The following is a 19,529-nucleotide window of genomic DNA, read 5'->3' on the forward strand; positions in this document are numbered from 1 at the left end:
TGCAGCTTCTGCATCCTGAGCAGCAGAAAGGCTGAAAGCAGAAAGTTGTTGGAGCCTCAGAAGAGTCTTAATTCTACCTAAACACATGTTACAGTGGAGAAGTTCATCATGCATCATTACAACAATACTTGCCCAGTAATATTCTTGTAATGTTTTAAATACTTGAACGCAGTTTTTCTAGAGAAGATAATTGTTTTGTATATGTGATTATTCTCCATCGACTCTTTTGGGCTTTCACATGCGCGCGCCTACAACCAGCCGGTGAGTGACATGCTGTTTATAAAGTTGTCTTGTAACGTCCCCATGCCAGTAATGTGAGAACCATGCATATGGTTTTGATGGTAAGGCTTGTGACTTTATTGTCGGATGGTTTATAAAGTGGTGTGACGTTTCTGCAGTGTGCAAGTTGTTGTTTTACGTGGAAGGGTTAGCGCTTGCCCCTTAGCCACCACGTATTAGCCTCGCATGACATGCTGTGCGGACAGAGCGATCTCCACACAGGGAGCGCAGATACGCACCTCTCTGTGTCCTACTATCAGTATTTGACAACCTCTAGCAATGGAAACACGCTTCAAATGCCCCGGAGTTCCCCTTTAATATAAAATCTCCTGCAGTTAACTGGAATTTATCTTTAATAATGAAGCAGAAAGTAAGAGCGAAAGATTCTTAACTTCCCAGTTTTAGGTCAGGTGAATGCAGCATGATTTCAGGTTCAGACTGATGGAAGAAGAAGAAGAAGCCATTAAAGGCCATGAAGATGCGTCCCTCTCAGCGGTGGATCCTGCGTTTAAATGAAGGCGTCTGCAACATGTCGATGACCAGTGGAGGCGGCGCATTCCACCAGATGTGTCGCAGCGGGAAAAATGTTCGTAGAGAAAGTTCCAAATGAGCCGAATCTTTGCCCCGGCGACAGATGTGCTGGAGAGAGGCGGCCAACCGGCCCGGTGCCGATGGCGGCTTTTTCAATGGTGTGTTGGGAAACGTTGCCATGTCAACAGATACATAAGGTTAGGGTCAGTCAAATTCAGTTCAGTTTTATTTTTACATTATATTTATAAATCACAACAAACATCATCTTAGGAGGCTTCTAAAGGTAAAGTCCTGAATTACAGCACTGATGGCAAAGCCCAGACTTCCACTTATAGTTCAGGGTATCAAGCACATATTTCAGAAATATGCTTTCATGTTGACAAGCACACTGCAAATTATTTCATCTCATTTAAAAAAAAAATTTCACAGAAATTCTACATTAAAAGTATCAGTTTGTCACATGTGCAGCAAACTAACTGCAGCTGACAGCAACTGAATGGGCTCAGTGTGAAGCTTTGGCTGGAAACACACAGAAAAACAACTTCCTGGAAGAATGGCAGCTTCCATCTTTAAAGGACCGGAAGAGGAAGAAGTTTCCAAGGAATCATTCAGAAGAGTTTCACACAGAAACTGACTGAGTCCATGAATCTGAAAAGGTGTTTCTGAGTGAAAGAGACAGACATGAACAGCCTGAACTATCTGTTCAGCAGGGATTCTCTGACAGGAGGACACTCTGTGTACTCAGCACAGAGACAACCTGGAACCAGTAAACCAGAACCTAAACCCAGGATGCAGAGGCTCTTCAGTGAATGTGGTGCTGAAGGTGTGGAGGTGGATCAGTGTGTCAGAGGAGACTCTGTAGAAGGACAGAGTGCCAGCAGGACGGTCCACATACACTGCTGCTCTGTTACAGACAGAGGAGGAGGAGGAGGAGGAGGAGGAGGAGGAGGAGGAGGAGGAGGAGGAGGAGGAGGAGGAGATGGGGATGGATGTTTCTCTGTGATTGTGCCTGGCAGAGTATTTACCTCTATCAGAGCAGCTCAGACTCCAGGACTGATCGTTCCTTCCAAACAAACAGTCTTCTCCTCTCCTGCTGATTCCTCTGTAACTCACTGATATATTAACTCCTCCTCTCCACTCGACCTCCCAGTAACAGCGACCAGTCAGAACATTTCTACACAGCAGCTGACACCAGCCATCAAACCTGTCTGGATGATCAGGATATGACTGAACCTGCTCCACACATGTCACCTTCCTGTTGTTGTCAGACAGTTTCAGGTATCTGTGGACTGTGTTTGTGTCGATTGTGAGTTGGCAGGAATCTGATGGAGAGAACAAACACAATCCAGCTGCAGTTATTGATCCATCATCTGTTCACTTTGATCAATGAGTGATGTGACAGTGTGGCGATGGCTGGATGTCATGAATCAGATGAAGAACACACTCACACTTCCTCAGCCCTGGTGTCAGCCATCGTTCTCCAGCAGGCTCCACCCTGAAAGCAGGAAAATAACTGTCACATGTTTCAGGACTCCAGAAATAGCATCTAGAATGAGCCGGTCCCATTCCAGCTGATGCTGGAGGAACGGTGGAGCACATGCTGCCAGTCATAGCCATATATTCTGCTTCTGTCCCAAAGTAAAGACACTCTGGGGAGAGGTATCTGATGCTCTGTACCTCGGGATGCTGCTGTGGCTCTATTAGGAGTGATGCCTAAAGGGCTGAATGGGAGGCCAGAGAAACATCTGTAAATATATTACTCACAGCAGCACTGAGCTGCAGAACTATTAGATGGCTGAACCCCCCCTTCATATAACATCTGGATCCAGAAGGTTTGGGGCCTCCATCAGATGGAGCACATTACAGATCTATGAAGGCTCCTAAAGTCCATCTTTACTAACCGCTGGAGTCCTGTCGGCTCTTTATGAGACACAGTGGCCCTCATTTATCAAACTTGCGTAAGACGAAAAACATGCGTAGGTCGTGTGTACGTTCTTTTCTGCGCAAAGGTTGGCATTTATCAAATCCATCGTGAGCGCAGGAAAGATGAAATCGCCACGACAGGTCTGAAGCCGTGTACGCACTTTTCCATTTTGACTTGCGGTGAATGCAATAGCATACATAAACAGCAGCGTCACTAGTGCGTGCCTCATGAGTCGCAACAAATCCCTAGGTTAAAATAACAGACTTATCACTTTAAAGAAGGCCCATGTTTTATTTGACTTCAACATAAATATAAACATAAACGCAAATTAAATAAATTAAACAAGTACAACTCCGTAATTGGAAGAGTGATGGCTCATTATTCAACCGCGCACCCTCACACCGAACAGGAGAGGCGCTTTAACACTGCGCATACGCGCACGCGTGCCACTGTGGAGAGGTGTATAGGGCTCCTAGCTGGATCTGTCTCTCGGCTGCGGGGGGAACCCTATCCGCCCGAAAAGGTATACAATATTATTATTGCATGCGGGGATCTCCATAACATTGCCCAAAAAAATGGAGTGCCATTTCCAGGTGTAGCTACATCCAGAGGACCCCGTACCCAGAGATCCCTACCACCAGCCTGCACAGCCAAGAGCGCTCAGGAGGAGAGAGGAACTTATTCAGCGATTCTGACTTTTGGTAAGCATTCTGTTATTCAAGGAAAAAAGGAAGGAGAACAACGATTTCTTTCAGCATTTATTCTGTGACTTCAGTGTTTCATTTATGTCTTTCAATGTACTGTCGATAGATTGCATGGTGTGTGTTAAAGCCATCACCCACTTCACGATCTCTGTTTGTCTTTCTAGGACCTCTGTGGTTAACACGGCTGGCCGGTGTGACGCTGCAGACCGGGGGGACAGAGGCAGGCAGACGCTTCGGATGTTGACGGGGCCGCGTATTCGTCGCGCGGGTCAGGTTGCCCGGATGCCACTTCGGATTCATCTGTGAATGAAAATTATTAGTTTGATTAGGAACCTCATTTGTGTTGAATATTAAAGCAACTGTTTTATTTAAACGTCTTGGGTGTGCAGTCATTCTTACCATTCTCGAGCTCTGACATGGGCGCATCAGTGTCAAGTTTCCCTGGCACGCCCGATGAGGACGTAGCTCCGATCAGGCCAGCCACCCTCTCCAAATCCAAACCTGGATCGGACCCCCCCCCGTTTGTGACATGCTGCGTCGGACAGCTGCGACCTTCTTTTTTTGGCCAATTTCATATCGGACCACTTCTTCCTTATCTTATTGGAGAAAAAGTAAAACATCGTTCAATTTTAGATTTCATTTAATCTGGAGTTTATCGCATTTTATTGACCATCACAGTAGGGGAAAATACATAACTCGTCCGGTCTGCGATTTACATCGCCAACGCTGTTGACAGCCGTCCCAGCTGTCAACAGCGTTGACAGCGTTTCTTTGCCGCCTTTCGTCTATCCATGTCGCAAACTCTAGAGGTGCGGCCTTTTGTAGAAGGCGTGGTTAGGATCATTACGATGGATTTCGGCCGCCGGATTTATCAACAGCCGCTCGGTTTTACGATGGGATTGGTGTGGTACGCATGTTCTGTAAATCTCACTTGAGCCTCTGCGTACGACGAGTTCTCCGCTCATATATATGATGCTTTCTACGACGGCTTGATAAATGAGGGCCATTGAGACTGCTTAGCCTTCCTCCTCTGCCACCTGTTTCCCATCATCCACACAGAGCCTCACAATGTTTCAGTGCTGCTCTCCTCAGCACTTATTTCTGTGTGGGCTTGTACATATGAACGTCTGAATGTGTATATTTGATTTAACATATTTAATGTGGCCCTGTGATGGAGGCCGACCTGTCCAGGGTGAACCCCGCCTCTGGCCCCGCTGGGAGGGGCTCCGGCCCCCCCGACGGATTCAGCGGGTGGAGAAGGTGGATGGATGGATGTTTCATGCATTTCATTGGGAGTGGATATTTGTTCTGTTGGTCTCTTGTTTGCTTTTGATCTTAATTTGGATATAATGTGTGTAATTATCATCTCCAGCTGGATAGAGAAAAGTGCAGAAACTGAACGTCAGCGCTGAAAACCCAATAAAAAACAAGTTCAAACTAAATGTTTTCTGCAGTCAGATGATGGAGATGATGAAGTTTCTGTCTCTGAATTCAACTCTTCACCTTTGGAAGAATTTTCACTTTGATTTTTCTCTCCTTTCTGAAGCCAAATGTGAGCTTTAAACACTGAGCTGAAATCTCTTCAGTCTCTGACATCATGGTCTCTCCTGATGGTCACATTGTTTCTGCTGACTCCTCCTCTCAGAAGGTTTCAGGGCAGCCAAACATCCAGATCCTCTCTCAGGACGCAGGTCTAACCCACATGTACGCATTTCCAGATGTACGCTGAACATGGTTCTAGAAATCTTTGTGCTAAGCTAGGCTAACATGTCCTGGACCCATCTGTGCGTCTGGTCCAGGGTCAGAGGACCAACAGACACTTCTCACTGTTGTTCCTGCAGATGTTCTCCTTGGAGACCTCCTCCACAAATATCTGCTGTTCATGTCCAGCCAGCGTTGGTGCTGTGAGCTAAGGAAACAGGCTCCTACATGTGTGATTGTTCATGTAACACTCAGCAGGAAGCAGAAGCACAGGGCTGAGTGCAGCACAGAGAACATGTTCCCTGCTCTTCCTCCTCTATCAGACACTGTGAGGCTGCAGCAGGCCTCTCCATACCTGAGTGTGTGTGGATCCTTCAGTGCAGCCCTCAGCAGCTTCTCTCCAGAGGCTCCTGGATGGTTGTAGCTCAGGTCCAGCTCTCTCAGATGGGATTTGGGGTTGGAGGTCACAGCTTCAGCCAGAGAAGCACAGCCTTCCTCTGTGATCAGACAGCCTGACAGGCTGCAGACACACACAACAACAGAAACTCTGAGAGAACTGCTCTGAAGCTGAAGCTGAATGTCTGCAGCTGTCTCACATTACTGACTCTGTGTCTTCAGAAATCTGAGTCACAATCACACCACACACACGTGGATGGACCTGATTTCTGCTGCCATTTTAGCCCCGAACACATGCAGCCACTCCCCACTGAGTCCTGTTCAGATAGAAATATGCTCTGCACCACAGTGAGAGCAGCAGTGAAGAAGAAGCTGATTTCACTGATGTGAACCTGAGACGCTCGTCAGCAGGGGCGCCGCCAGGGATTTAACAATTATTTTCATGGGCCCCAAACAGCCGGTCAGGAGGCTTTATGATGAATTATGATGAATTTACGAGGCTATTTTACAGAAAACTATGCATTTTGATGGTATTTTTGATGGCATTTTCAGTCCGTTTTTGCTTTTCAAAAATGTGTTCCTTCTACTTTTCCTTCTCCTCTTTCTTTCCTTTCTTTCCGTGTTTGGCTACCTGACTTTGAGGCTTATTGCCTTCTCTGCCTTCTTACCCGCTGCGGCGCTGCAGCTGATCCAGTCGGACTGAACCATTTCACATAAATAGAGAGGGGGGGGGGGGTTAATGTTTCCAAAACAAATAAAGTTATTGTTACCGGAACATTCTAAATAAAATATATTTGTGACTATAGGTTAGTTAATAACTTGGTGTCACATTATTTTCTGTCAGTGTTATAACTTTATGGGGGCCTCTCTGGGCCCCTCTTAATCATGGGCCCCTAGAAGCCTGAACACGGTTCTGAGCCAGGTTTGACGGCTGCTCTGCGGGGCGAGTATACGTGTCCCGTACTGTATGTGTTGTAGCGAGTGAATCCACTGAAAGGGAACGTAATGTCATGCGTATCAGTTCAGTCAGAAGGAACCAGGTCCAACGCTTGTTTACAGCTGGTTGGCCCCGCCCATCAGGTGGGCTCAGGAGGACAACTCACTCAAAGAACTTTGTAGGAATCTGCACTCTACATTATTTACTGGAGGAGAACGCAGCCCAAAAGGAAACTGAGCAAATGAGCCAAAAAAGACTTTCCAGGTTGTTCCAGGTTCAGGTTCAGGTTCCAGGTTCAGGTTCCAGGTTCAGGTTCCAGGTTCAGGTGAGTTCCTGTGGTGTCAGAGGCCTAAAGCTGCTGGAACAATCATACAAAGAGCATCCACAGGTGTTCTGTTACCTGAGAGTTTCCAGTCTGCAGTTTGGACTCTTCAGGCCAGCAGACACCTGCTTCACTCCTGAATCCTGCAGGTTGTTGTTACTCAGGTCCAGTTGTGTCAGGCTGGAGGACTGGGAGCTGAGAGCTGAGGACACAGCTGCACATCCTTCATCTGAGAGGTTACAGACGCTCAGCCTGAGGAGACAGTTACAGAGAAAAAGAACAGCTGGGATCAGAATCAGTCAGCTCTAATGCTGACTGTGGACTGAAAGCCCACTTAGAGGGAACATCAGGGTTAGAAGCCTGTGATCGTGTCCGTGCGGTGGTTTTTATGCTCAGAGACGCATCATGAGTGAAACAAGGAGTCCACACGGTGGCTGAGCCTTTCCACCCTGGAGCTGCAGCTCATCAGAGAGTCTCAGAATCTGATTCAAACAGCAGAGGCTTTCATGGGGAACACAGCTGAGGAACTGATCCCATCAGACTGATGGTGGGGCTGACTTCAGAGCTGCCCACCGGGAACAAAGGCTAACATTTATCAGCACTCTGCTCCAGCATGAAAACAGCCTCACCTGAGAGTTTCCAGCCCACAGGTTGGACTCTGCAGTCCAGACAGCAGCTTCACTCCTGAATCCTGCTGCAGGTTGGAGTTACTCAGGCCCAGTCCTGTCAGGCTGGAGGACTGGGAGCTGAGAGCTGAGGACAGAGCTGCACATCCTTCATCTGAGAGGGTACAGACGCTCAGCCTGAGGAGAAGATGTTAAACAGTCTTACATTCAGTCACATTTAATAAGAACAGTCACATAAGGGACAGTAATGATGTGAAGCTGCTCTGCAGCCACAATATCTCTGTAACTTCTACTGAGGAGTCTCTGAATCTGGTGATGTGCACTATGGTTCCATTCTTGGTGTTTTATATTCATGTTTTTAATGGACTTTAATTACTAATCCACAGCAGAGATGATGAAAATGTCTCCCATCGCCCACAAATATCTCACTATTCACAGAAACACTTTATTAGGGATTCATGAAGGCTGATCCACAGATATATGATTTTAATAAGCCCGCCAACTACTTTTAATTAAAGAAAAATTCATTATATTTTCTTTCTATATTTCTTTTTGTGTGCCCTTTACTTAACCTCTTTTAAGGTTAAAAAGGGCTGTGTGTCAATGTTCTACCTCAAGATTTCTGTAAATCTTTTTTCTTCTTATATGTAACTGTTGTACTTTTACAAAACTTTGATACCATTTAGAATTACACCAGCCCAAGCTTTGGGTTGTTGCAGACTAGATCAGAGGAAAGTGACACAGATCTGGAGACGTTTTACTTTGTGGATTTAAAACAGATGTGAAGATGTTTTCAGATTATTGCATCACAGAGACTGTATGAAGCTGAAACAGCAGAGAAACCTGACCTGAGAGCTTCCAGCTTACAGTGAGGACTCTGCAGTGCATCAGACAGCTGCTTCACTCCTGAGCCGCAGATACTCAGGTCCAGTTGTGTCAGGCTGGAGGACTGGGAGCTGAGAGCTGAGGACACAGCTGCACATCCTTCATCTGAGAGGATACAGCTGCTCAGCCTGAGGAGGAAATAATGAGAGAAGTAGGAATCTGGGACTTTCTCTCCTATAGAAACAGCAGCAGGATATTCATACACATCCCTCTATATCTGTACTCACACAGCTTTGTTGGAGGCTTTGACCACTGGCAGCAGCCTCAGAAGAGCCTCCTCTGAAGCAGAGTATTTATTCAGCTCAAACACATCCAGATGTTTTCCTGATGTCAGTAAGATGAAGCCCAGAGCTGACCACTGAGCAGGAGACAGTTTATCTGTGGAGAGACTTCCTGAACTCAGGGCCTGTTGGATCTGCTCCACCAGAGAACGATCATTCAGCTCATTCAGACAGTGGAACAGATTGATGCTTCTCTCTGCAGACAGATCCTCACTGATCTTCTCCTTGATGTAACGGACTGTTTCCTGATTGGTCTGTGAGCTACTTCCTGTCTGTGTCAGCAGGCCTCGTAGGAGCCTCTGATTGGTCTGCAGGGAAAGACCCAGGAGGAAGCGCAGGAACAGGTCCAGGTGTCCGTTTGGACTCTCTAAGGCCTTGTTCACTGCACTCTGGTGAAAGAGAGTCTCTGTCAGTGTTTTAGACTCCTGAGACTTTGGTTGTTCCTCCATCAGGCTGAGTCCAGAGTTGATGAAGGTCAGATGCACATGAAGAGCAGCCAGAAACTCCTGAACACTCAGATGGATGAAGCAGAACACCTTCTCCTGGTACAGCCCTCTCTCCTCTCTAAAGATCTGTGTGAACACTCCTGAGTACACTGAGGCTGCTGAGATATCGATGCCACACTCTGTCAGGTCTGATTCATAGAAGATCAGGTTTCCTTTCTGCAGCTGCTCAAAAGCCAGTTTTCCCAGAGACTCAATCATCTCCCTGCTCTCTGGACTCCAGTGTGGATCTGTCTCAGCTCCTCCTTCATACTTGAGCTTCTTCACTTTGGCCTGAACCACCAGGAAGTGGATGTACATCTCAGTCAGGGTGCTGGGCAGCTCTGCTCCCTCTCTGGTGTCCAACACATCCTCCAGAACTGTAGCAGTGATCCAGCAGAAGACCGGGATGTGGCACATGATGTGGAGGCTTCGGGATGTCTGGATGTGGGAGATGATCCTGCTGGCCTGCTCTGAATCTCTGAATCTCTTCCTGAAGTACTCCTCCTTCTGTGGGCCAGTGAACCCTCTGACCTCTGTCACCATGCCAACACAGCCAGCAGGGATCTGATTGGCTGCTGCAGGTCGTGTGGTTATCCAGAGGCGAGCAGAGGGAAGCAGCTTCCCCCTGATGAGGTTTGTCAGCAGCACATCCACTGAGGTGGGCTCTGTAGCATCAGCCAGGGGCTCCTTGCTGTGGAAGTCCAGAGGAAGTCGACACTCATCCAGACCGTCAAAGATGAACACGACCTGGAACTGTTCAAAGCTGCAGATTCCTGCTGCTTTGGTCTCAGTAAAGAAGTGATGAACAAGCTCCACCAAGCTGAACTTTCTCTCTTTCAGCACATTCAGCTCTCTGAAAGTGAATGGAAACATGAAGTGGATGTCCTGGTTGGCTTTGCCTTCAGCCCAGTCCAGAGTGAACTTCTGTGTTAAGACTGTTTTCCCAATGCCAGCCACTCCCTTTGTCAGCACTGTTCTGATTGGTTCATCTCTTCCAGGTGGGCCTTTAAAGATGTCTTCCTGTCTGATGGATGTTTCTGCTCTGCCTGCTTTCCTGGATGTTGCTTCAATCTGTCTGACCTCATGTTCATCATTGACCTCTCCGCTCCCTCCCTCTGTGATGTAGAGCTCTGTGTAGATCTGATTCAGAAGGGTTGGCTTTCCTGCTTTAGGAATCCCCTCAAACACACACTGGAACTTCTTCTTCAGAGCACATTTAACTTTACGTCCACAAGGTTCTGAATGAAGACAAGAAATAACATCAGTAAACAGACACTTCCACCCTGTACAGAATGAGTATCTGAACATCTGCTGTTCTGTGTGCTGAGACATCAGTAAATGTGTCATTTATCCAGCAGGTTAAACCTTTAGAGAAATCCTCTTACTGCTCTGCAGACGGTCAGCCAGCTCCTCCTGCTTCATTCTCCTCAGGAAGTGAGCTGTGATCTTCACTAATGCCTCTCTGCTGCTCCTCTGCTCTTCATCCTCACCCTCTCTCTGACTCTCTAAGCATTCTGGGTAATCTGGACTCAGAGCCTTCTGCATCTTCTTCAGCTCCTCCTTCACAAAAGTGAGCATGTTGTCCTCCAGCAGCTGGAACAGAAAACTATATGAATGAGCCCATCAGACTGAAACCATGGAGCCAAACATCAGATCCATGTTGGACACACTGACAACCCACTGGTCTACAGAGTGCAGCATGGAGATGGCTGTGAGCAGAACAGATGGGAAAGTAGTTGTTGTACATGTACAGACCATAAATATGGAGTCCAGCTGTGTTTGATGCTGCTGGGCAGACGGACCACTGGGACCCTCTGAGCTCTGCTGGTCCACTCTGTGGAGGAATCATGAAGAATGAGCTCACATTGTGTCTGTCCACACAGAGAGCAACACAAGCTGAAGCTCCATGAAGGGATGTGTGGGTGTGAGCAGTGGGTCAGAGGACTCCCTGGACAACCTGGTTTTCACTGGAAATCCCAGAGACATCCATTTAAGGTAAACACAAGAAACTTGTGCTAAAGAAAAAAAATGGACCAGACTCAGTGAATAATTCCCTATAATATAGATCAATGAGCAGTGCTGACCAACAGGTCATTGGGGTCATCAGGTGGGAACCTCCTTTCATCAGTGTTTCGTCTCCTTGGGCCCACGACACCTCCAGGAGGCTAGAGAGTGATCACTGGCGTCCCAGAGTCACCCCCCTAATGCCAGCCATCACTGCTCCTCACACCACAACAACCATAATCTACCCCAGCCTCTCACCAACTGCACACCAGTCACAGCGGGGTGGGGATTATAACCCTGGTTCGGGTAATGAAAGTATAGAGGCTGCCAGAGGTGGAGGCAGGACAAGACACACTAGCAGATTCAGCAGACAAACTCACCTAAACAGTCCTACAGTCACTAAAAATGCCATCAAAAACAAGGCCATACATGCCAACTCACCTAAAATGGCCGCCTGGTTTCAAAAGGCTCACAGGTTCCACACCCTCCACTTAAATATCTGGAACTTCTTCTTTGCTTTTTCAAAAGTCTGTTTACCCTAAGTGCTCCCCCTGCTGGGCCCCAGCTGCTATTTCTTCTTCTAATCCAAATCCACTGGCTGGATTTTACCGCTTTATCTGACACTTCCTGCACTATTTTCCTCACACTCTGTCCACTTACACCCAGCTCCCTCAACAATGAGACAACAGACTTTGCAACAAATCCTTTCCATCCTACTTCCACTGGACAGATTCTAACCTTCCATCCTCGCTGCTCTGCTTCTGCCCCCAACTCCACATATCTAAGCTTTTTCCTTTCATATGGTTCTGCTACTAATTCCTCCCAAGGAACAGTCGGCTCCATGAAATAGATTCTCATTCTACTCCTAGACCACAAGACTATATCAGGCCTTAGGTTTGTACCACCTCCATCAGTGTTGGTGGGAAACATCCAACACACACCGCTTCACATATGAACACAGAAATGGATGTGAAGCAGAACTGAGCTCACATTAAACACATGTTGGAGTAAAAACTGTTCAAACTGACTCATTTTACTCTGTTACAGCATTTACACTCAGCTCACCTCTGAGGGGACGGATGTTGGGCTGATCTGAAGTCAATCGGATGACCCATCGACAGGTCGCTCTGCATGGACACACAGCTGGGTCCAGGTTCAGGTCCAGGTCCAGGTCCAGGTCCAGGTCCAGGTCTCTGATGGATCCTGACAGAAAAACACTTGTTTTCTTGTAACTAAAGTATCAGTGATAGTGTTTGAGCCTGCAGTGAGAAATCTAGACCCTCGCAACCGCAAATTGAATTTGCACCCGGGCTAGTCTAGTCACTTGGTCGTTTTGCGAGGCTGAAAATCGAAACTTAATCAGGCCAATCAAATGGTGAGGAGCGGGGTCGGAGGCGGGGCTACCTAGTGACGACAGAGGTGCAACGTTTCAGTGTGTAGTTCCAGAGAGAGGTAAACAGTGGCTGCGCCCAGCCAACAGTCTTTCCATTTGGCTTTGGCAGCGACTCTAGAAGATTTAAATCTACATTTTTCTTTGCGAGACGAACAGATAACTGCACTTGAGTTTTTCTTGAAAAAAAAGGACGTTTTCGGAGTTTCCAGAACACTTGGTCGTTTGGAAGGAGTAGGCTCACGGTGACGTTTCTGCGCGCTATCTGAAGTGGGACTTCCTCGTTTTCATCCTGCACCCATCTCCGGAGCACCGGCAGGTCATGTTCTATTCTCGTAAAAAACCTTAAACAAACTTTACACATTCTGTTTGACTTTGCCTGTGTTTTCAATACCGGCACTCCAACCTGCGTTGATCTCTCGGCAATTGTTTGTTTTTCTTTCTGTCTTTCGAAGATATGAGCTGAATTTACAAGGACGCCAGAAATCCTCATGTTCTTTTTGCAAAAACGGCAACTGTGGTTTAGTTCCATTCTTCCACATTATTCGCGTACAGTTTCTACATTAACAGATTGGAGTGCCGGTATTGAAAACACAGAAAAATAATATTCTTTCCTCTCTGACATTAGACTACACTCCACCATGTACTTTCCGTCGCGCTGACTACGTAATCCTTCTTCATCGCTCTGATTGGTTTTTGCGCCATCCTATTGCGTGGCGTTGAGTGCAGAGGCAACTTAACAGACAACCGTTTATCCCGCCCACACTGCTATCCAGCTGCACCAGACCCCTGTACAGCTTTTTGCTGTACGGGTCTGGCTTGCTTGGCTAGGTTATCATCTGAAACATGATGCAGCCTCTGAATACTGACAGCTACTCACTGCTGGGCTGATGGAACATCAGGATGGAAATTAATAAAATCTTCCTTTGACCAGTCGCTCTTAAAGGACACACAGCTGGGTTCAGGTCCAGGTTCTGGTTCCAGTGTCTGGTGGATCCTGATAGAAAAACATTACAGCTCAATGATGTCAAAGCTGAATGCATTTTAAGTCAAATATCTTAATCGTGTATTTTACTTTTTGTCAGATGAAAAGATTCTTTTGAAATCAATAAAATCGTCCTTTGACCAGTCGCTCTTAAAGGACACACAGCTGGGTTCTGGTTCTGGTTCTGGTTCTGGTCTCTGGTGGATCCTGATGGAAAAAAATGCTTTTCAGCCTGCATGCATGATATACTTAATAACCTCTAAATCAATGACCTGATGTTAACTTACTCTGCTTTGGAGGCCTGTAAGCTGAAAAGTGGGAGATCCTTCTGCAGTTGGCTCTGTGAGGACCCCCTCCTGGGTCCAGGTCTCTGTCCCTTCCTGTGAATAAAGGTGGTTTGGTGCTGTGAGCGCTGAGCTGGGACATGGAGGAGAGTCATGGACAGTTAGAGATGGTCACCTCACCTCTGAGCTTTGCTCTGGCTCTCATGTTCCCCACACAGAGAGGTTTCAGTGTCCTCACTCTGATCCATGCTGCTGAACTCACAGCAGCTCCCACACACTTTCTACCTTCTTCTGCAGAGGAAACACACATCATTCATCTGCACAGCAGCTCACACACACTTTCTACCTTCTTCTGCAGAGGAAACACACATCATTCATCTGCACAGCAGCTCACACACACTTTCTACCTTCTTCTACAGAGGAGACACATCATTCATCTGCACAGCAGCTCACATCCTCCTCTCCATGTGTCAGATCTTGTGCTCTGATAATAAAGACGTGTTTCAGTATAAACTCATCAGAAATGTGTTGTTTTAACACGCAGTGGACTCCTATGTTCAACATTCAGCTTTCAGGGGGAGATGTTGGAGGCTGATCCCACAGTATGAGCGCACAAACACCATCCGCCAGCTAGCAGTTAGCATTCAGGGTCAGTGCACACAGAAGAGCCTCAGAGGAAGCAGGACTCCAACATGGCGGCTAACCAAAGCGCTGCAGGGGCTCAGCTTCACATTCTCAGTCTGAAACTTAAAGTTAAAGTCCTGCTCTGTGGAAACACACACCAGCTCAGAGAGATGAACTTCATCTTCCTGTCACACTGTGTGGATCAAACATTAAAACCATTCCTGCTGACGGACGTCAGCGGCGCTGCAGCTGGCCTCCCGTTCAGCCATTAAAGGGCCATTTCACTGCTCTGCGTCCCGCTGATGGCTCTGCTGGAGGTCCTGGATGGAAACTGCTGCAGTTGGACGGCTCAGATGGCTGATCCATCAGTCTTTTTCTCACTTACAGCCTCATGTTCACTCTGTGTGGGTTCCTTCATAAAGCCGTTAGCTCGATGCTCTTCTCTCTCGTCATCCACGACAAAATAACAACTCCACAAGATCCTCTTTTGTTCCTCAATTTACTTCCAAAAAACATAACGAATGTTACAGCACTGATCCGATATGAGAAAAATAAAAAAGGTGAGCGAAAAAACAGAGAGAGTGACAGAGGCCCCATCCACACGTAGCCGGGTATCTGCTAATACAAATATATTTTTCTACGTTTGGACCGGTCATCCACATGAAAACGCATCGTAAACGAATGTTTTTAAAAACTCCGGGCAAAGTGAAGATTTTTGAAAACTCCGTTTATGCAGCTGCGTGTAGACAGAGATAACCGGAGTTTTGCGTTTTCGAACGTCACAATATGCGCCAAAACATCAACAAATCTGCTTTAAAGTCTAAAGTGCGACCTTTGCTAACTGAAGAAGCATGGATGCCTGAGAACTGTGGTGGTTATTATTGTGCAGGCGCTGTTTACTGCCTTGATTTTACACGCCCAAGTCGTACTCCCAGAGGAACGGCGTGACAATTTCGCATGTCCTGGTGTCCTCACTCCTGTCGCTGTCGGAATTATTACGTCCTCATATCGAGGGGCAGTCATGCGATCACCTGTCAGTGTGCTCAAAAAAGCTGCGTGCACACTTTATTATTTAGCTGAAGGGGGCAGATTGCGGAAAACAGCAAATGCATTTGGGTTGTCAAGACAGGTGAAAACGCAGATGTTCGGTTATGTGTGGAAGGTGTTTTTTTCGAAAACGAGGTAATGTGGATACAGATTATTTTATAAACGGAGGGGGGGGAAACGTTCGGTTTTAAAAATACCCGGCTACGTGTGTACATAGCCAGAGAGAGAGAAAGGCCAAAAAACTGTGCGGCTCCCCTCTGTGCCGCCTGACCAAAATGACTCCGGTGACCACACTCTCCTGAGATTACCAACAAATTAAAGGCAATGCACGCAGTTTTTAACCTGTTTAAATAATGCACACATAAGTGACCTGAATTCAACTGTTAACTCATTAAATTAATTATCTGTCTATAAATACTGTAAATAGCTCATTTTTATTACAATTAACTTAAATCATATTTCAACATGTCAACTCAAATAGCCATCCAAATATCAATAAACCCAAACAGGACCCAGGCTGCTGCACTCTGCAGTCGGGTCTTATCAGGCATCAGCAGGTGCACGGATGACCCACCAGTGCAGCCCAGTTTGAGGACATATCCGACCACATAAACGGGGGCCAGGAGACGCAGCTTCCAGCCAAGCTGCTCTTTAAAGGGACAGTTCGCCTCTTCTGACATGAAGCTGTGTAACATCCCATATCAGCAACATCATTTATGAACATTTTCTTACCCCCTGCTGCGTCCTGTGAGATTTAAACCATTGGAAGTCTTTGCTTTCAATTCATTTCTATGTTTTATTGTTCAATGTTCAATTCATTTTGTTCGTGCTCCAAATAAATTCACTTCATATCTTTCTTTGTTCTGGGGCCCCATGAAAAAACCCCGCCCCACCCCGGCCCCCCTGATAAATGTGGTCTGGAGCCGCCCCTGCTCATGGCTGCAGAAACTAACCGCAGGCCTCCGCCTGTTTCCCCTCTAAAAGCTCACATTAGACATCCCATAGTCCTTCCTGTCCTGCTGCCCATCATCCGGGTATTAATGCATCTACAGCCTCTCAGAACAATTCTGTCCCGATCTGAGCAGTCCAACTACTGAAGGCCCAAACTTATGGCAACTTTAACAGCTTCGTTCACCACTTACTGACACCGGAACTGCCGAGCCGAGCCGAGCCGAGCCGCTGCCTCCTCCGTCCCGGCTTCACGGTTCCAGCTGTGAGTCCGGTACCGGGAAGTTTGGAGGTTTGTGCTGGTCGGAGCTGAGCCGCCCACAGCTGATGTTACCGCGTTAAAAACAGCTGAAATGACCTTCAGACGCGGAGAAAAGCAGCTGCGCCACAACGGGACGGAAAGTGAAAGTAAAGTGAGAGGAGACACCCAGAGAGGGAGTTCTGATCCAGTGAGAGATCAGTGCGTCACACACGGTTCAGCTGGACTTTAACTGGCTCATTACAGCCACTAATGAGGCTCTCTGTTCACTGATCTCCACTTTATTCTCCCTGTAGCAGCTATTTCTTTATTTAGAGTTAAGCCAGAGGATTTACATTTATTTTATATTATTTGCTTAGTTTTTGGTTGATAATTAGCATTTTTGTTTAATTTGAGTTGTTTAGGATAAATTGGTTTGTAATTAATTTAATACATTTTTTGTTTGGGAAATGGGCGTTTCACATAGATACTTGGGTTTTGTGTTGTCTCGCTTAATATTATAAGAAGCAGACGAGGCGTGATAGCTGGTCTTTTTAATATACAGTTCACAGCTTTATCAACAGCTTAGTTCTACCAGAGAGTCTCTATTATGAAAACAGAAAGGGCTGTGGTTCTACCTGCATGGCTGCCTAGAACTGCCACCAGGCGGGGCTCCCAGCATGCTCATACCTCCTGTTGCATGCTGGGTAATGGAGTTGTTATACTCATAACATCACATCTTCCCCCCTATAAAGAAATACTATTTCCTCCTTAAAACCAAACCATGCCAAAGTACTTTTTTTTTTTTTTTTTACTTTGCATTTCCCAATAAACATTATGACTTTACTTGTAAACAACTTTTTCTATTTAAACACTTTTCTCTGTAATAAAAACATAACCAAGTGCAAACTCTCTAAGCATCAAAACACACACTTAGAATCATGTCAACATTTTTCCTTTACATCAACTTTTTCTTTTTTTTTTACAATGAACTTAAAGGGGCATTTTGTTCCTTTGGTTAACAACTTCCATTACTAAAGAGTCTTTAGCAAGTCTCTATCAGCCTCCACGGTGGCTGAACATGTCCCTTAGGTCTTTCAACAGCTGGGGATTTTGACAGTTTGGAAAGTCTCACAGCAGCTGGTGATGCAGACGCTGCTGTCAGACCACAGTCAGTGTGGTCAGGCCCACTGTTAGTTGGCTCTGTAGATTCGGCCGTGTCCTGCTGAACCGTCTCCTGAGCTGTAGTGTCCATTTCAGTCGGCTGTAGTTGAAGATCCGTGCGGTTCCTCCTCAGAGACAATCCATTCTCCATCTGGATCCTGTAGGAGCGTGGAGCAACTTTTTCCTCCACCTGCCCCTTTGTCTCCATGTGCCTGTAGAGATGTCCCTGAGACGCACCGCGTCCCCAGGCTTCAGCACTGGTAGGTGTTTTGTTGTTCGATCATACAGCTGTTTTTGTTTCACTGTCTGTTCCTCCTTTGCTTTTCTGACTTTGTGTGAGCTTTCGGGCGTCAACAAGTCCTCATTTACTGGTAGGTTGGAGTGAATGGGCCTACCCATCAGCAGGGCTGGTGATAGTCCGTTCTGTAGAGGTGCACTCCGGTAGATCAGTGAGCTTTTTTGAAAGTCATCTCTGTCCTGTGCTTTGTTCATCATGTTTTTTACTGTTTTCACGGAGCTTTCTGCCAAGCCGTTGGACCTTGGATAAGTTGGACTCGATGTAGAGTGATGAACCCCCATTCTTTGGCAAAGGCAGCAAACTCGCAGCTAGAAAACTGGGGCCCATTGTCCAAAAACAGTTCACATGGGATGCCATGTCTAGCGAAAACAGTCTTGAGGAAGCTGATGACTGTTTTGCTCGATGTTGACTGCAGCGCTCCAACTTCGGAATAGTTTGAAAAGTAGTCAGTGACCACTATGTAACTCTTACCATCACAGTCAAATGGGTCAGTTCCAACCTTGTAGTAAGGTCTGTGGGGCACAGGATGAGTCATCAGCGGCTCAGCTTGTTGTTTTGGCCTGCAGGTGCGGCAAAGTTCACATGATGCTGTTGTCTGGCTGATATCTTGATTGATTCTCGGCCAGTACATTACTTCTCTTGCCCTGCGTTTACACTTGACTTCTCCGAGGTGGCCTTCGTGTATCTTTTGGAGCATTTGTTTACGTAGTGAGGATGGAATAACAATTTTGCTCCCCTTCAACACTACGTCGTCTACCACTGTGAGCTCTGCTCTACAATTCCAGTAGTCTTGTATTTTCACGGGGCAGTCCTTCTTGTTTTCAGGCCATCCTTTCTGTACTGTGCGCTTGAGTTCTTTCATGGTTTCGTCTGCATTAGTCTCTCTCCGTATTTGTTCTGTTCTGTCAGCAGTTACTGGCAGAGACGTCACAATCATGTCCACATATGCCTGTATTTCTGCGCTTTTCTCTCTGTCCGCACGTTCCTCCTTATCCACTGCTCTGGACAAAGTGTCTGCGGTCTACATGTATTTTCCTTGTGTGTATATCATGTGCACGTCATATTTTTGCAGCCTGATTAGCATGCGCTGTATCCGTACAGGACAGTCATTCAGAGATTTGGACATAATGGACACCAAAGGTTTATGGTCAGTTTCTACTTCAAAAGTCTGACCATAGACATATTGATGGAAACGCTCACATGCATACATGCTCGCTAACAGCTCTTTTTCAATTTGAGCGTACCTGGACTCTGCGCCTGTCAGGGCTCTGGATGCATAAGCGACAGGTAGCCACTGCTCGTCGTGTTGCTGCAGCAGCACCGCTCCCGGGCCGTACTGTGACGCATCTGCTGAGATCCTGGTACTCTCTCTGGGTCGTAGAACTTTAACACAGGCTCCTGTGTGAGAGTCTCTTTCAGCTTCAGAAAACATTGTTCCTGCTCATGGGACCAGATCCATTCATTCTTTTGTTCCAG

General features: G+C 46.7%; 2 protein-coding genes across 3 annotated transcripts; both read right to left on the minus strand.

The window, feature by feature from the left end:
* Positions 1-561: 561 nt before the first annotated feature.
* On the minus strand, positions 562-7,831 carry LOC142391167 (tripartite motif-containing protein 14-like). The gene is made up of 6 exons (XM_075476944.1): positions 7,797-7,831; positions 7,424-7,540; positions 6,873-7,046; positions 5,495-5,659; positions 2,259-2,305; positions 562-2,132 (listed from the first exon to the last, which is right to left on the minus strand). Exons 1-6 carry the CDS (start codon positions 7,829-7,831, stop codon positions 1,552-1,554), a joined length of 1,119 nt encoding a protein of 372 aa, XP_075333059.1. The 3' UTR covers positions 562-1,551.
* On the minus strand, positions 7,442-17,170 carry LOC142391497 (protein NLRC3-like). 2 transcript variants are annotated; one of them, XM_075477283.1, is made up of 10 exons: positions 16,548-17,170; positions 13,915-14,025; positions 13,738-13,830; positions 13,541-13,657; positions 13,346-13,462; positions 12,141-12,278; positions 10,827-10,905; positions 10,457-10,664; positions 8,533-10,309; positions 7,442-8,433 (listed from the first exon to the last, which is right to left on the minus strand). In XM_075477283.1, the coding sequence occupies exons 2-10, from the start codon at positions 13,980-13,982 to the stop codon at positions 8,214-8,216; spliced, it is 2,817 nt and encodes a 938-aa protein (XP_075333398.1). In that variant the 5' UTR covers positions 13,983-14,025; positions 16,548-17,170; the 3' UTR covers positions 7,442-8,213. The 2 variants fall into 2 exon arrangements, with proteins under 2 accessions (XP_075333398.1, XP_075333397.1); XM_075477282.1 differs by having other exon boundaries at positions 13,915-14,147.
* Between the last annotated feature and the right edge of the window lie 2,359 nt (positions 17,171-19,529).

This window comes from Odontesthes bonariensis, chromosome 11 (genome assembly GCF_027942865.1).
Source record: "Odontesthes bonariensis isolate fOdoBon6 chromosome 11, fOdoBon6.hap1, whole genome shotgun sequence".
NCBI lineage: Eukaryota > Metazoa > Chordata > Actinopteri > Atheriniformes > Atherinopsidae > Odontesthes > Odontesthes bonariensis.

Excerpts from the sequence above, each read along its gene's own strand:
- LOC142391497 (XM_075477283.1), bottom strand. The coding sequence starts at position 13,982 with ATGGATCAGAGTGAGGACACTGAAACCTCTCTGTGTGGGGAACATGAG. Across the intron at positions 13,463-13,540 it reads ATCTTTTCATCTGACAAAAA|GATCCACCAGACACTGGAAC; the intron begins GTAAAATACACG and ends TTTTTCTATCAG. Across the intron at positions 12,279-13,345 it reads GATGTTCCATCAGCCCAGCA|GATCCATCAGAGACCTGGAC; the intron begins GTGAGTAGCTGT and ends TTTTTCTGTCAG.
- LOC142391167 (XM_075476944.1), bottom strand. The coding sequence starts at position 7,831 with ATGGGAGACATTTTCATCATCTCTGCTGTGGATTA. Across the intron at positions 7,541-7,796 it reads ATCATCTCTGCTGTGGATTA|CTCCCAGTCCTCCAGCCTGA; the intron begins GTAATTAAAGTC and ends CTCAGCTCTCAG. Across the intron at positions 2,306-5,494 it reads AAGGATCCACACACACTCAG|GGTGGAGCCTGCTGGAGAAC; the intron begins GTATGGAGAGGC and ends TCCTGCTTTCAG.